We start from the raw sequence: 17461 nt of genomic DNA on the forward strand, positions 1-17461 counted from the left end.
GGAGAGAGTCAAAAAAGGAGCGGTGGTGATGAGAGAAGTATGGGGAATAGGGAAAAGGAAATTTGGAAAGAACTGGGCTAGAAGGATGTGGTTATTTGATAGGTTGGTATGGACGGTGGTTAGTTATGGGGCAGAAATTTGGGGGTGGAAAGAAAGGGAAAAGGTAGAGAGGATACAGGACAGGTACTTGAAATGGGTAATAGGGGTGGGAAGGTACACACCGGGGTACATGGTAAGGGAGGAGATGCAGAGCGAAAAATTAAGGGGAAGGGCAGGAATGAGGGCATGGAGTTATAAAATGAAACTGGGAGAAGGAGGAGGGGGGGAGTTGGCAAGGTTGTGTTGGGAGGAGATAAGAGGTAGAGCCATGGTGGAAGGGATAGCATGGTGTGTGCAGTTCGGCTAAACCACGCCCACTTTTGCTCTGCAAGGGTTATAGTTAATAAGACAGCCAACTGTGAAAAGTAAAATTATTTAGTGTCATCCTGTTGGTATGCTGGATCTACCTTCTTTGTTTCACACATGTTAGTTTCTCTTTCTATCCTTGTATGTATATTTTCATGGCTCGATTTACATACGTCAGAAGGAAGGTGTGATTTGCATGTAAGTGATATTTTTTAATATTTTACAATTGAACAAGTTTGTTGTTATATCAAAATTAAATATTAAATTGGAAAAACTTAATAATAAGACAAGCAAATACAGTTATTTTTGTTCAGTTAAATTCTGAGCGTCCTCATTATTGTATAGATTTTTAGCAATAAAAAGTAAATAGGTAAAAATTAAATAAGTAAATAAATAAATAAATAAAAAATAAAAAACAATAAAATTAAACCTAAAAAACATATAAAAATATAATAATACGAAAAATTTTGTAGTTATTAAAAAAATAAATATATATTAACAATAGACGCCATAAAGCAGATATGGATGGGGCGCGTGTATAGCAATATAGATATTTTTAGTTTATTTCTGAAAAATGTGTCTTCGAACTATAACTTCACCATACATGTTTGAATTTGTTGTTAAATATGCTATAAGTTTTGATATAAAGTAAATTTTAAATTTTTCAGAAATTTAGAAGAGAAGGAAAATTTCGAGAAAAATAACATTAAAAAAAATCTAAACAAAGTGTTATAAAATACATAGAAATATATAAAACTTTTATTTAAAACATTTTTTTATATTTTTTACCATTTCGATGGTATTACTTAAGTATTAAGATTTTTTAATTCAGAAATTAAAAAATCAATTTATTTCAAGAGTGTGTTTTATCCTCTTGACAATCATATGGGCCCGTTGTTATACATATAAAAATACGTGTCCCACATTTTTATCTGTATTACAACATATTAAAAGCTTGTCAGTTTCTTGCATACTCTTACGCTGTTTCCTATTTCTTTCACACGTGTTCTTACGATGAAAAGGAAATGGAGGAAACTAACCGAATGAACCGAATCTTCGGTCAAAAATTAGTGTAACACTTCACGTGCATAACTGTTCCCGATAGAAAGAGAAGCAGATACTTGAATAAGTGCATGAAACAAGGATAGATGACTCAGCATACCAACAGGCTGACGCTAAATAATTTTGCTTTTCACAGTTGGCTGTCTTATTAACTATAACCCACCGATAGACGAAGAGGGCAAATTTTTAGAGAGAGACACGCGCGAACTGCACACACTATGTTATCCTTCCACCATGGGTAGAGCGAAGGAGGGAAAGGTGATGGGAAAATGGGAGGAAGAAAGAAGAAGTTTCTATGAAGAAAAGAGCTGGAACATCAAGGAGATAGAAAAGTTGAGAGAAGAGGGAGGGTTAAGGGGGGAAGAGGTGGTGGCAAGAGAGAGGAGGCGGCAGGAAGAGGAAAGGTGGGAAAAAATTAGGAGCTCGAAGTTCAACAGATGGTACAGCAGAGTGAAGGGAAAAGGAATGCCGGAGTACTTGAAGAAGAATTGGAAAGAGGAAAGATGGAAAAGGATTGCGAGGTTTAGGTTAGGAGATGGTATGAGAGGAGGTAAATACTGAGAAGAGAAAGAGAAAAGAAAGTGTAGGATATGTGGATGGGGAGAGGAAACGTGGGAGCATATATGGGAGAAATGCACGGATTGGGGGACGGAGAAGGGATGGCAGGAGATGGTAGGAGAGGTTTTAGGTGAGAGGGGGGAGGGAGAAGTTTGGATGAGAAAATTGGAGGAGATGCGGGAGGGAGGAGGGTGGCTGGGTATGAATGAGAGTGTAGAAGGAAGAGAGGAAAGGGTGGAAGAAAGCGGCGGAAACGGAGGTCCAAAGAATGAGTGTGGAAGTGTGGATGGATGAGTGATTTTTCTCTCTCTCTCTCTCTCGTGTGTTGTAAAAGAAGCAATGAATAAAAAGGTTGAAACTATGTAAGCGGAGCGGAAGTCCGCAATGTACTCCGCAAGGAATAAAGTACCTACTACTACTACTAATATTTTGTACACACATATGATGAACACATAACACATAATACATTTAATATTGCACTATGTATTAACAACTTATGTATTAACAATTATCAGTTATGTGCAGCTTTGGCACAGCAATTTTGATCAGTTTAAAATAAAAAATAAACATTAAAAAAAATAAACATTGTACTAATAAACATTTTTCTTTTAAACTAATAACCTGTGTCTTTCAAATTTTCTACTTCTTCGTAAGTTATATTTTCTTGATTTATTGCACAAAAAGTTTCAATAACCGCAGCAATTCGTTCTTTTGCTATAACATCACGTTCCATAAATTTAAGTTTTTTATTATAATATTCTTCACGCATCTTCATATCATTCTCCATATTTGTGCTTAGACATTTTGTATACGAAAGAGTATTTTCAAAATATCCTTTTTTTGTAGTACGTTGCTGACTGTTAGATGTGTTTTGTCTGCATTTCTTAATACCTTCTAAAATATAATTTATTTATTAAGTAATACAATATATTTATTATATAAAAACAATTTACTATACAAAATATTACTATGTGTTACTGCTGTTGTTATAGTTGATTTTATATTTTGATTTTTTAATTTTGTGTTGTTTATATTTGTATCTTCATTGGCTTGTCCATTGACTGATTCATCTGATATGAAAACACAAGGCTCCACTGATTCTGTAAAAGATCAACATTTTTCATTAAAAAGTTATTTTTAAAAAATATTTGACTTTAGAACTAAATATAAATATACTGACGTGATTTAGATATTAATAGCTCTTTATTGCAATTAATTGATGACTTTACTTGAACACATTTTTTTGTATTTAAATCAACATTTCCTACAAAATAAATAAAAGTTGATACAAGAAATATCATAAACATCTAAAAATAATACTTGTAAAATAAAAATTTAAATTACAAATAAGTAAATAAAAAAATTTACTTTTATACGTAATATCCTTTAATATATTATTATTTCTTGATGCAGTTGATATATCTGAATTGTTCTCTTTAAAACCCAATGTATTTTCAATTTCGGTATTTTCAGTGTTTTCAAAATTCTAGAAAAAGAAATTAATTTTGTAAGGCAAACTATTGTAAGATTTCCATCAAACTACAATTCAAATTCGTATTTCGCGCCCATGCTTAGACATCGACTATTGGGCCTAATGGTACGGTCCCATATTGGACGGATACTTTTCGCGTATGGCGTAACCATATCCGTCCATGGGACCGCACCACAAGGCCAAAGGCGGTCATTCAAATAACCCGTCAGAGTTTTACACTATCTAAAATCAATTTTTTATAAAGTGTATCCTATGCTCAGATATTTACAAATTCAGCAATAGATTCGTCAACTGTAGCATCACCGTATATAGTAGTAGGTCCAATCAAATTAGCTACATTGTTGTCTATCATTGTCATGTTTATTTCTGATGGTGGACCTCCTCCAGTTTTTTTTAAACTTCGATTGATATCTGCTTTCTTCCCTTTTACTTTGTTTTTCATGTCATGCCAAGTCTATAAGATTACAAAAAAAAATTAATTGATCAAAAGTAAAGTTTATCATATAAAAACTACACAGATTTCGTTTACGTATTATTTGGTGTATAATATGTATTTTATATATATTTTATGTATTATTTTTATTTTATACATATATATATATATGTGCATATATATATATATATATATATATATATATATATATATATATATATATATATATATATATATAAATAAAGTTACCGCATATATTTACCTTTCGCCATTGCTCCCAAGTCTTTTTAGCTCCAGGAAGGGCATTTAATATATTAGTAATTTCACACCATAGTTTTTGAGCATCTTTATATGAAAATGTTGATGTAAATTTTGCCGACACTAATTCCGGATGATTATTCAGAAATTCAATAAGAATTTTTCTTTGTCCATTTGATATATTTCCTACTCGTTTTTCAGCCATCTTTTATATATGTGTGTGTATATATATATATATATATATATATATATATATATATATAAATTAAAAATACAGATATAAAAAATTATTACTTACCCAGATAGCACAGAGAATTCAAAAAGATTTTAAAAAAAATTCAGATTTATGTCACCAATATGAGTTTATTTTGAAATGCAAAAAGAATTCTTTTTCTGAAAAAGAAAAAAAAAGTTAGGAAAAGAATTCTTTTTGCATTTCAAAATGAATTCTTTTTGAATGCTGTGTGCTATCTGGGTAATTTGTAAATATCGTAGCAGGAAGTATAAAATTCAATAAAAAGTAAATTTAAATAAATAATTAATGAAACAATGAAATAATTTTTTATAATTACCTTATATTATAACGATTTCAATATTTTGTATGCAATACAAATATTTAATAGGCAATGAAATTTAATTTTCAATTTCTACTTAAACGTGAACGTTGTAAACGATATGTGTAACCTTTTTTTAAGGTTACAATACAATCTAAATAATTTAATCGTGTAGTTTTCTTCTTAAATTTTTATCTCCGAAATAATGACTAATAGGAAATTAATTTACAGGTTATAATGTTTTTTTTTCAACAGATTTCTTATGTATCAACAAGAATAACTAAAGCTAGTATTTCATTGGTTCATTCATTTCATGAAGATTTGGCAACAACGCTCTAATATTCGTATGCGATTAGTTTTCCTACGTTAATTCGTATAGTGATCAAGAATTAACTTCACCAATCGCATGCGAAAACTTTCATGCGAAATTATTCGTATACGAAAATAATCGTATGTGCTCAAGAATAGGGTCCCTGAACTGCCTTGTTGCCGCACGCGGCATTTGCCGCGTCCATCAGTAGGCACCTTAAGGATGCAGTCACATGGGGCGTAACTTGCATAGCGTATTCTAGTAACTTCTAAAATACGTTACGCCATTTTAAAAGCCTTCTTTCACATGAAGCGTATTTCGCGGATTTTCAAGAAATGCGTATTTAATGCAATCAATTGCTGATTAGGGTTTCTCTTGTAATCTCTAACAGAAATGCTAAACAAATTTACAATTGGTTTTTGTAATTTACGCGTCTCGGAAAGTACGCCTCATGTGGAACTGATACTCTGCACACTAGTATGTATGAATTATCTATGTGCGAATCTAACCTGTCCGGGCATACATTTCTGTTACTTGTAATTTTCAAAAATGTATGTATTTAAAACAAAATAAATATATGTTAGGCATTTAAGAAAAAGAAAGCATTTCACATGCAAGAAATTCAAGCAACACGGACATATCTATTAATGTACAACTATAACCTTAAATTTTTGTATCAACATATCGCAAGAAGGTTGGATATGACAGAATGTTATTACAGAATAGCTATTATAAATAATAAATTTGATATAAAACTATTTCTTAATTTACCCTGATTTCATTATCCATTTTTTAATTTTGTTCTGCTTATTTAAGTAATACATGTGTTACCAATACATGTATTACTGCATGTACAGTCGTGAGCTAAAAGGTTGCAACACTTTTTCTTCGGTGGTTTTTGGAATGTAAACTTGCTCATCGGTAGGCGAACGTAATTAGTTGGATCCATAGGTAAGAACCAATGATGTTCGCCGTTCGATGAGCAAGTCTACATTTCAAAAACAATCGAAGAAAATGTGTTGCAACCTTTTAGCTCACGACTGTACCCAAGGACTTTGATTCTGTCCATGGGGAAATTTTTCAAACTAAGAAGTCACCATCCTTCTACATACTCGCAGTTCATAATTAACGTAATGTCAGGCTGGAGCATGGTGGAAGTAACATGGTGTGTGCAGTTTGCAAGCATCTCTCTCTAATTCTTTGCCCTCTCGCTTGTTTTCTGACCGTTCAGACCCCAGGTGTACCAATCTTATTTAACTCCACAAAGTTGTTACAACTGAATGTAGTTGTCTTCGTTGCACGCATATCATGTTGTATTCTCTCGGTCTTTTTTTATCGCATACGTGAATATCGTATGAGAGCCTCGAACAGAAGGAAGAGTGTGATTTGCATGTAAGTAATATTTTTTAATATTTTACAATAATTGAAGAAGTTTGTTCATATATTAACATAAATTAAACTGGAAAGGCTTCAAATAAAATTACATAAAATTCAATGAAATGACTCTTTAAAGGTCTCTTTCAATATATAAAAAGAAACAAATACAAAAATTTAATTTTAAAGAATTCTCAGTTAATTATCTCCCAAATTAGTTCGATCCGCCATAAGGCCGCGAACTGCACTATATATAGTGCTTTTCCTAGATTTCCTTCAGCTCCGCTTGAAAAGTCGCGATTTTTTTACTCAATCCGCATAAAATGCCGCGAGTAATGTATAAAATTCTTAAAATCGTTCCGCTTGAAAAGCCGCGATCGTTTTACTAGATCCGCACAAAATGCCGCGAGTAAATGTAAAATTGATATTTTACAAACTTTGATTAATTTTTGTGGAAGTTTGACTAGTATAGGTTGCTTATCTATCACGAAAGTCAATGCAGTCTTGTTGAGATAATAACACTCTAAAGGAAGCAGGATCAGTTTTTCTTTAAAAATTTTCGCAAATCGTTGACTAAGTTACCAAAAGTTGGTCTATGTTTATTTTTTTTGCAAAAATTATGTTTTTGCTGCGGAAATAATTTTTTCATTTTTTTATTTTTTCTCCTTTCATCATTTTTTAAGTATTGCTTCTTATTTATTTTACGATGCACCGACGCACCATCTTCACTAAATTTCACATAAAATCTCTCAAATTACGAAATCACGGAATGTGTCTATTAATTAAATTAATTAATTTTATAAAATAAATTGTTTTCATGCCTTAATAAAAAAAATCTACATTGCACAAAAACTAATAATTTTTTTAATCCAACACAATGTCTACTTTTTATTGAACATTTGTATAATATATTTTATAATTAACAGGGAGGGAGGAATAAAATATACAATGATGTAATTATTAATAAAGAAACGTTTCAAATTTCGTGCAAATTTCTATCACAGCGCATGCTCAGTTCTTTACATTACGCCGAGATGACTGATATTCTAACCTGTACAATCGCTAACTTTAATGATTGATATCTCGATTCTCGTGGCAGAGCGACACTTTTTTTTGCCAGATTTGTTAGTTTCATGTAAAAACGCGTCGAATAAGCCTAATTTCATCAAAATCGGTGAGGAAGACCGTTTCCTTCAGTATTACCCCTTTTTTTATAGATAGCAATTTTTTAATCAATTTTTATACATTTAAAAAATAATTGGTGAAAAGCGTTGTAACTTGGTGATTTTTGAAGCAGAAGTCTGGTGAATAAATTTTTAGAGTCGCGGCAACACTGCGATCGATCCCGTGCCGGTCGCTTACGACCGCATTTGACATGATTTGACCGACGTATAGTTGGCAAATTAAAAATTATTGAAAATTATCTTATCCAATCGTTTGGAAATCATTTGGAAATATTTGGAAAAAACTTTTCAGAGTTTGGAAAACCATACAATAATCACAATTAATTAAAATCAATTAAGCGTATAATTAGCAGAAAGTATCTAAAAAATATTTTTTTTTTGTCCAATCGCTCCAAAATCATTTGGAAAAAGTGTCGGTATAATTTTTATTATTTGGAAAACAACTATATTCTAATAAAAATTAATTAAAGCTCAATATTTCGTTTTAATGTCTGCACTAAAGTCTGCACTATAGTGCAATAAAGTGCACATACTTTTCTATGTACATATGTTTTATTGGTAGACAGGTTATGACGGCTGTGTTTCGATATTGACTGTAAGGTACTGAAAATCTATAATGTTACATACGTCATCACTTTTTCAGTTCTTACAGTGAATATCGAAACACAACCTTAGTCTGCTACACTTCGTCGGCTTGGAGTTGGTTTTGGAGTAATTTTTCCACGCAGTGTTACTCCAATCCATTTTGGAGTAAAATTTATTATACGCCGGGCCAAGTCTCTCGACAGTCTCGACAAGGACAAGGATATGTTTTTTCAGCGCATGAAACGCTTGTTCTCCACGTGGAAGGTAAGCGTGCCGGAATTGCCGGAAATCGCATGCCTCTCTCGATCCCGAGGAGCCGAAACTGTTGCGTATTATATACAATCTTTTTTTTTTTGACAGGATGGACAGGTCGGCACCGATGATAGTTTCAGTAAAATGGATTGTCGCATTTGTGCCGTTGGCTATTACGATCTCTCTTTTGCAGCAAGTCCATAGCATTGCGGTACGTGTGTGTTTCAGAATCAGGTTACAAATTTTACCCGAGGACTCTGTGCTTGCTACAAGTATCTCTTGCCACACCAAGCAATATTTGAATGTCTTCTTACAGAGCGATGGAGACTTTGGGAATGTTTTCTAAAAAAAAATGCGAGGAAAATATGAAGGTGCCTTTATGGATACGTGGAGAGCCACTTTGAAGAACGAAAATCTTTCGATATGGTAAACAGGCACAAATGAGAAAAAATTGACTATCCGAATACATGTGTAAGTTGAAAAAGTATAAGGTCTTCATCTTTGTGTAAATCATATAGGTTGATGTAAATGCTACAGCTGCTTTTGTTATGTGTCCAAAAGAAGATAGTGAGATAATTACTTATAGTATCTTAAACATCTGATAATGGAAATCATATATTTCGACATAGTATATTTCCTTCAATTCTACATGAGATTAATAGCTCTATATGTAAAGGAAAACGGAATGCAGATAAAAACATTACAATTATGTATCTCGATTTCAGAAAGTTAAACATTCAAGGCTGGCAGAAGGTGTAGATACGGCTATCACAAAGAAGTATGTAACTGAAGTAGATATTATGCAGGTGGATATGTTGTTACCCTGCTATTATACAAAGCGGTGGAAATTACTGGCTTACATTTGCCGCCGTTAGTGACAACAATACTCTCCACTTTGGTGTTGTTTGTTCATTGGGAGTACGTTACAAATTTTATTGTTCAAACATAGTGAGAACTCTGGTAAACCCCACAAAAATAATTGAGGTATGTGTAGAAAAGAGAAACATATTATAATACATAAATATTCTTATTACTAAAATAAAATTTCAGAAATTTTTCTCAGTGTTCTAATTTATAATACATTGTTACAGGAAAATTGTAATTTTTGGTTACAACTGGAAGCGGAGATCTTGAAAAAGTTAGTCGCAGGAACAAAATTAAGTAAAGTATATGAGGCTGGTATTAAATCCAGCAGCCAAGAGAAAAAACGATTTCTCCTATTTATATTCTATATCCTCTTCATAATAGTGCGGATATGGCGCGATTCAGGTAATTTCTCCCAAAAAATCTCAGTTATTTTTGCTAAAATGTTTATATTTACACTGCCTAATGGTAAATTGAATAGGCCTTTTATCATTTTTTGTTCATATAAGAAACAATTTTCAAATAATACATGTCTATTCAATACAATTTCAATAGAACTTAACCTTTTTTTATCTTACACGTCAAATTACATTATTAGTTGAAAATTACAATTATAGTAAATATTCTCAATGGAATTTTGCATTTGAACTAGAGTTCACAATATTGCCAAAATATTTTAACAATTGAAGGAAAAAATTTGAAAGAACATTTGAAATTTTGCGCTTCCACTTTTGAAAATAGTGCCATTTTCATTGTCGAAGCTATTCAGAAAACAAAAGACAACCAACTACTCGCTCTACGTGATGATTGTCGCTCTACTCGTGACATTAGTCGAACTTTCGATAATAAAAACGACTGAGCTATTAATTTCTCTGGAGATTAACCATAAAAAAGGTTTTATTATTTAGTTGTTTATTTAGTAATACATATAAGAAGAGAAGGTTTAATTATAGAACTATACAAATTTTGTCTTCTTCCCGCCTTGATTTATTTCTTTCATATAAATTATTATATAATTCTCTTTTATGTAATGTGAAGTGTCTGTGTAAATTAATCCTTGATCATAAGAGATTTTATAATTTTTTTTCTAGAACTTCAATTCAAACATGGGTCGAAAACCAAACATGTCTCAAAAAGAGGTTATCGAATTGATCGAAAAATATATCCATCGTCTTGCAACAAACGATTTTCCACTATATGGAGACACGTTATGGAAAACAATGAGCCAAGATTTAAATGGAAGGTGGCTACCTCATTCTGTTTATACACACGTGAAGTATGACAAACGAGGGGATTTAACACAAGCTCGACGTAATCAAGGAATTTGTACATCTCCGGAAACGAAACCTTATCTGATTGAAGATAAAATAGATGAAATAGAATCTGATCATGAAGAATTATGTATTTCAGAACCAGACGATGATTATGTTCCAGAGGACATACGAAATGAAAATCTACAGGACTGTGACTCTTTCGATCTCTTACTTACGAGTGAAGAATGGTCATTAATTAAGCCAGATGAATCTAAAAGCAAAAACTGATTGAAGACGGAAACATGGCCATCAGTTATTACTCGAGCATTCTGGAAAAGGTACAATTTTAGCTGTGCATTCTGTGCAAAGTGGTCCTACGTACGCTCTCTCTTTAACCCTCAAGATGATAAATATTATTTGAAATTTTTTGCCTATTGCAAGGATAGAACAAAGTGCAAAAATATAATGATTGGTACAGCAAATAGTGAACCTACCAGCAATGGATTGAGATTGACAATTAAAACGCGTGACACTCGTGGAGACTACCATGTAGATGTGAAGAGACCACTCAGGGGAGCTGAACGGAAGCAAGTGGGAGAAAAATTGCAAAAGCAGAGTGCTGCCAATTATCAAAATAAATTATTAAGGGATAATATGCAATTTGGAGACGATGTTCCACATTTTGTTCAGGAAAATTATATCTACAGACAAGCGAGGATGGAGAAGCACAAAGAAAACGCTGGCATGAAACCCAATGAGAAAAATGATGTGATTAAATCACTCCAAAAAATGTCAACAGATCCTCGTTATATAAATACCATACACGAGATTGGTTGTATGAAATTCCACGTTCTATATTGCACCCAGGAACAGTTACACATTTTCAACGAATACTGTCGAGTATTAGGAACATCATCATCAATCTCGATTGATGCTTCAGGCCGGTTTGCACAAGCATTTGAAATTTGTCCAGGAAGAATGACTGGTCATATCTTTCTATACACGATCACAATCAGATTTGAGGGCAAAACTATCTGCGTACATCAAATGCTGACAGAAATCCATACCCAAGAATTTATCGAATTATGGCTTAAATACTGGGTCCGGCTCGGAGCTATAGCTCCAGGTGAATCATGGTCTGATTATGAACGTGGAATACCAATGTCTTCCTGTTTGACATTCAATGGAAAGAGTTTAAAAGATTATATAGATGACGTTTTCGAGTGGGCAAGGACGACAGACAAGAAAAAATCTCGACCAGCTAATACTCTCATCCGAATAGATGTGGCTCATCTCATGGCTCTGGTGGCAAGGTGGAAATGCTTAAAACACAAAGATCACCCATATATTAAGAACTTTTTCGTTTGTTGTGTTGCTTTAATGGTGGATACTCAGAGCATAGAAGAATTCCAACAAATTTTTCTTCTCACTTGTATCGTCGCATTACAGCCGTATGAAGACAATTTTGTTTCAACGTCAACTATTAAAATGACGGTTTTAGATGCCAGAAAAGAGCTGGAGGGTCACATGAGTGTTAGGGAAAGAGTTATTTGTGATATTGAGGCTTCAATGACATCGTATCTAGAAGAGAAAGGTAATACGTCCAAATCGTTTGAAGAAGGCGAAAATGGTACACGCACCCATCAATGGATCAAAAAATTAATAGCGTCGGTTACACCTTCTGACATGTCAGGCAATTCTGTAAACGCTTTTTACTTACCAGACTTTGTCAAGGAGTTAACACGTATCGCGAAGGAGTTTCCATTGTGGACTGCTGCAGCAATTCCAGTTGCTGGAAAACATGCTTCAACAGCTCATCAAGAAGGGTATTTCGCTATCTTGCGGAAAAGAGTTTTTGAACACATTCGTTTACCCTGTCCAGGGAATCGATTCGTGCTCGAACACCTCCACAGCCTGAACAGTGGCAGCAATCTGCTTGCTGCCAAATTGAAACATTTCAACCATCAGCGAGAGCTCTTGTCCACTCCCACTCTGAAAAATGAAACTGTTGAAGAAAATGAAAATAGTCATCCAAAACCTCCACCAAAAAAAAATCACTTGATTGATGATACTGATTTATTCTCTTACGAAAAATGGAGAGGACTTAAGAACAAACAACTTTTCATTGTCGAGAATGAAAGTTCTGAATCAATAATGAAAGATAATCTTGACGTTAAAAAAGACGAATCTCCGATTCATAACACTACAACAATTCTTTCTGAAATTCTGAATTATGAAGCACAGATCAACAATCTCGCTGATGATTCCACTAAAAATAATAAAGATCAAAATTTGAAATTTATAAATGACAACTCAATGGTTAATGAAAAAGCTGACTATAAAGTGGTAGGAGATGAAGTGTTGAATAATGAAGGAAATGATTTTGACATTCCTCTCAATTATCTAGAGAAGAACCCAAAAATCAACTCACATATATCATACATTACAAAGAGAGACCCATCTAATCTTTTTTGCACCTCTCAAGTATACACAAGCACACCACTTTTGGATCATTCATATGCTAAACTAATATCAAGTTCTGCAGAGATATTATTGGAAGATATTGGAAGTTTAGACGAAGAACGTGATTCACCAATTAATGGAAACGGTCAGAGAAATCCAAAGACTAAAGAAAATTTCGATATAATACATTCAAAAAATCCTACATTGAATGCAGAAACAGTTACTAATACGTTCATTGCAGAAAAAAGAAGACTGAAGCCCGAGAATCAGGAAAAAGGGAACAATGACCAGAATTTAATCGCCCCGCATCCAAAAAATGATATTTTGTGTAATGAGGAAATTGTGAGGAAGATCGTGGGAAAAGTCAAGAATAACGGAAAACATGAAATAGAAGGCAAAAAAATGATTTCAAATGGTTTTTATTTTCGACCCTACCCTGAAATCAAATTACTGAATGAGAGGAAAACGTCACGGAAAAAAGGATTTTTGTTACCCAATGGATCAATCTGCAGTTTAATACGAATTAAGAATGCCCAATATCTATGGAATTTTAATAATGAAAAATTTAAAAATATGCCAATTCAACGCAATGGAATTAAAGTTTACGTAAAAAACACCTGTGGGTTTGATGCACTTGTACACATCGTACAGTTTTCTGCCCTGGATAACCCAACGTATCATTCATATATAGAAAATTCAGCCAACACTACATTGCAATTAATCTTCAATTTTATGAAAACAGGACTCACTAGTCAAATTTTATTAGATCGCTTAAAAATTTTAAATCAATTTCATACCATTGCAAAAAATCCGAACTCCATTTCTCTTTCTCCGTATTTTCTTGACGCAGAGACTTTTATAACACGTGCATGGAGCAATTTTCTTGACAGTGAGCCCAGTGGATTTAAAACCTATCAGTGCAGCAATAAGGATTGCATCGGAAAAGAAATTCAAAAAATACCATTTCTCTCCATCAATGAGAATGTAATAAGACAAAATGGATATCAAGCTTTGCAAGATGCATTGCTGTATTATCCTCAAATTTTTAATAGAAAGTGCCTGCAGCCAGGATGCACGGGAACTCTTACAAAGAAAACTGATCTTAACATTCACATCTGCATCGAATTGGATGTGAGAGACTGCGCTGCGAGAGAGAGAAGCATTGAATGTTCTCTGCATGACTTTCCCATCTCTCTCAATTTAGAACGAAAATATCGGTAAGTAGTGAATTCTTTTTATGAACGTAAATACCCGAATTTCATTCATTGCTTAAATACTCATTAGCTCAATTTTTGCTTTCAGACTTGCTGGTGTCATTCATCATATTTCCAGGCACTTTATTGCCTACTGTCTGCGAGCTTCAGGCTCTTGGATATGTTGCGATGATTTGAAGGGGAGAATTGATACAGTTAAGACCAAGACTGCTATTGTAAATCCGCACGCAGTAATTTATGTGCTCGAATGAAAATATTTTCAAATGAACATATAGGTGAGTCATGGCGACAATTATCATTAGAAGTATTGGTAACATTATCAGAAACAGCGCCAGCAATGGTGAGAAAAGTCCATGCTAAATATATTGGTGAATTAGTTCAAATTAAAAAAGTCTAGTATTAAGTTTCAAGAAATCTGAGATTAAACTTATTGTTAGAAAAAAATATATGTAAAATTTAACTCCTAAAGGAACTAATAAAATTAAGATTATAATTTCAAATCTCGAAAAATCTGAAAGTAAAATTAAAATTCAGAATTCTCCCGATTTATTAAATTTAAATTAAAATTTTCAAGTTAAAAATTTCATTAAAGTTTAATCTTGTTTTCCGGTTTTTATATTTCTACTGTACTCCTGCTTGATATTAAGTTTCATATAGAACGGTTTTGTTCGTTTTCTGATTGTAGAGAGTGTCATGCCTTCCTGCAGATGCTACTAGAGGTGGCTCCAGCGGCGGTTGCCTACGACTCGAGAGATCAACGTACAATTCTCCAGAATGCCAAAGAAGTTGCAACGGCTAATAAACATTCCCGACAAAGGATAATTGAGAGGTCGTAAGAGAATACTGATATCTAGAGATACATATCGTTTAGATACAGTTTCTGCGATTAAGAACGTAATTGAGCGTAGCGCGATGAAATCTAAATCGGTGGGCGAGTATCAAGAGTAAAAATGCAAATGCGCAAGTCATTCAAATAGTCTCTCGGTTTCCGTATAATTATTATTTGACGAAGATATTAAAACTATGCGCGTTAAGCGCTTTTGATAAGAAGCACTCATATATACACACATATACATATATAAATATATAAAATATATATAAAAATCTCTCTCTAGTCCAAAGCTGAACGTTTAACACGCCTAGTTTTAAGGTATATGCATATATACTATGTATGAGAGAACGCGTCGGGAATGTGTGCATTCAGGTCGAAGTTATTATCAAGGCGTGTTCAGGATCATGCGTGTTCAAGATCGTTCAAAATGTTCCCCGAGAATTAGAATACTTACTGCAAACGTTTGCATTTTACGTAAAGAATCTCTCTTGATTGAAAGATGAAAATTTTATACGCCATTTTTGTTTTATTAATAATAAGTGATAATTTTCTTCAACCACACTCGCACATTCCTACTAAATTACAATAAAAACTTTCCCGTGCAATAAATATCAATATATTTTCTATTAAGTTATAGAATTATATGCAGTCGATTCGAAAGCGTGATAAATTCGTACGACACGTATCACTGGTTTCCTACAGATTCTGGAAAAATGTGTGTTGAGAGACTGTCAAGTATTTTTGGGTGCGTTCGAGGAGACGCTATCAGCGCTATCGTGTCATTCTTGTATTATGTCTATTCTTGTTTTACGTCTAATGAACGATAAAGATAGAATACAGTCTGTAGCGCTAAATAGCGCTAATAGCGTCTCTCCGAACGCACCCTATGTCATTGCGATTGCGTAAACTGTATGTAAACACACACACACACACACACCTGAATATACCCTATTTTAAATACATGCAAATGAGAGCATTATATCCTATGTATTACAAAGCTCAAGGCTGGGCCCAAGAAATTAATCCATATAAAAAAAGGTATATATTGTACAAAAATATATTATTTTATTACATGTTATCTTTATACATAGTATACAAAATTCAGAAGAAATATTATTGTTAGATAATAGATAGTTGATGTAATGAGAAAGTGATGAGTCAACATAAAATATTTTAAATGTTTGAAGTTACAAATTTGCCTCTTTTTCTTCGTACAGCTTTCTTGTCCTTTTTCCTGAACTACCAGTCAAATTGTATATTGTTTTTAATCCGCTGATATTTTCATTAATTTGTTCTACTTTTCAAAAATAATCCTTATTTATTAACCTGATTATAAAATTTTCAATTAGACATCTAGTTGACAAAATTATTAATATTTACAAATATACAGTTTTTATTCTTAATTAACAATCCTTACAATATATTATATTCAGAATATAAGGTAGTTTCCCCTTAAGGTAGTTGTATCACATCAGTAATATCACAAAAACCCTTTACCGACAAATCTTCGTGAAAATTTAGGAATTTATAGAGAAATGTCTAACCTAATTGCTGTTAAAATTTTATTTCGATAGACCACATTATATTAGAGATATTAATTTTTAAATTATTAAAAATGTTTTAATTTATGGTGGTATTATGTGGTTAAAAAATTTGAGTTTTTGTTTGTCATGTTCCTGATTTTCTACTCTACGGTTGATTATAGTTTTTCAACAACAATACTCGGGCCATTTTAAATCTACAGTGCAAAATGTACGTTTTATGTTGGGCTAGGATAGGATGACTTATGTGTAAAAGTTGCTAACTTTAATACACAGGCCCACAAAAAAAAAGTTGTCTCCGCCCTGGAGTAGACCATGGTATTCCCATGTATTTTCGCCTGCTGAAATCGAATATGACCTCAGTTTTGCCCCTACCCGTCAGGATTTTTTTCTACAGCCAAAAACACCTGTCGATCTGCAATGAACGTATTAGTAACTGTTTCTGCATTTAATGTAGAATTTTTTAAATGTATATCGAAATTTTCTTTAGTCTTCGGATTTCTCTGACCTTCTCCATTAGTTGGTGAATTACGTTCTTCGTCTAAACTTCCAATATCTTCCAATAATATCTTTGCAAAACTTGATATTGGAGTAACACTGCGTGGAAAAATTACTCCAAAACCAACTCCAAGCCGACGAAGTGTAGCAGACTAAGGTTGTGTTTTGATATTCACTGTAAGTACTGAAAAAGTGATGACGTATGTAACATTATAGATTTTCAGTACAGTCAATATCGAAACATAGCCGTCATAGCCTGTCTACCAATAAAACATATGTATGTACATAGAAAAGTATGTGCACTTTATTGCACTATAGTGCAGACTTTA

The 17461-nt window shown here is 33.0% G+C and overlaps 2 protein-coding genes and 1 long non-coding RNA gene across 4 annotated transcripts; 1 reads left to right on the plus strand and 2 right to left on the minus strand.

Moving 5' to 3' along the window:
* Positions 1-2333: 2333 nt before the first annotated feature.
* LOC105205539 lies at positions 2334-4425 on the minus strand. The gene is made up of 6 exons (XM_039451009.1): positions 4213-4425; positions 3786-3971; positions 3394-3511; positions 3206-3289; positions 2994-3125; positions 2334-2919 (listed from the first exon to the last, which is right to left on the minus strand). The coding sequence occupies exons 1-6, from the start codon at positions 4411-4413 to the stop codon at positions 2639-2641; spliced, it is 1002 nt and encodes a 333-aa protein (XP_039306943.1). The 5' UTR covers positions 4414-4425; the 3' UTR covers positions 2334-2638.
* A 3746-nt stretch (positions 4426-8171) lies between these two features.
* On the plus strand, positions 8172-16283 carry LOC113003924. 2 transcript variants are annotated; one of them, XM_039445911.1, is made up of 9 exons: positions 8172-8479; positions 8576-8678; positions 8784-8938; positions 9193-9451; positions 9559-9736; positions 10423-10922; positions 11031-14264; positions 14350-14536; positions 14947-16283. In XM_039445911.1, the coding sequence occupies exons 7-8, from the start codon at positions 11050-11052 to the stop codon at positions 14510-14512; spliced, it is 3378 nt and encodes a 1125-aa protein (XP_039301845.1). In that variant the 5' UTR covers positions 8172-8479; positions 8576-8678; positions 8784-8938; positions 9193-9451; positions 9559-9736; positions 10423-10922; positions 11031-11049; the 3' UTR covers positions 14513-14536; positions 14947-16283. The 2 variants fall into 2 exon arrangements, with proteins under 2 accessions (XP_039301845.1, XP_039301840.1); XM_039445906.1 differs by having other exon boundaries at positions 10423-14264.
* On the minus strand, positions 16137-17388 carry LOC105206357. Its single transcript, XR_003269687.2, has 2 exons — positions 17143-17388; positions 16137-17049 (listed from the first exon to the last, which is right to left on the minus strand). It is a non-coding gene; the product is annotated as an uncharacterized LOC105206357 (long non-coding RNA).
* Between the last annotated feature and the right edge of the window lie 73 nt (positions 17389-17461).

The sequence above is a fragment of the Solenopsis invicta genome, chromosome 1 (assembly GCF_016802725.1).
Source record: "Solenopsis invicta isolate M01_SB chromosome 1, UNIL_Sinv_3.0, whole genome shotgun sequence".
NCBI lineage: Eukaryota > Metazoa > Arthropoda > Insecta > Hymenoptera > Formicidae > Solenopsis > Solenopsis invicta.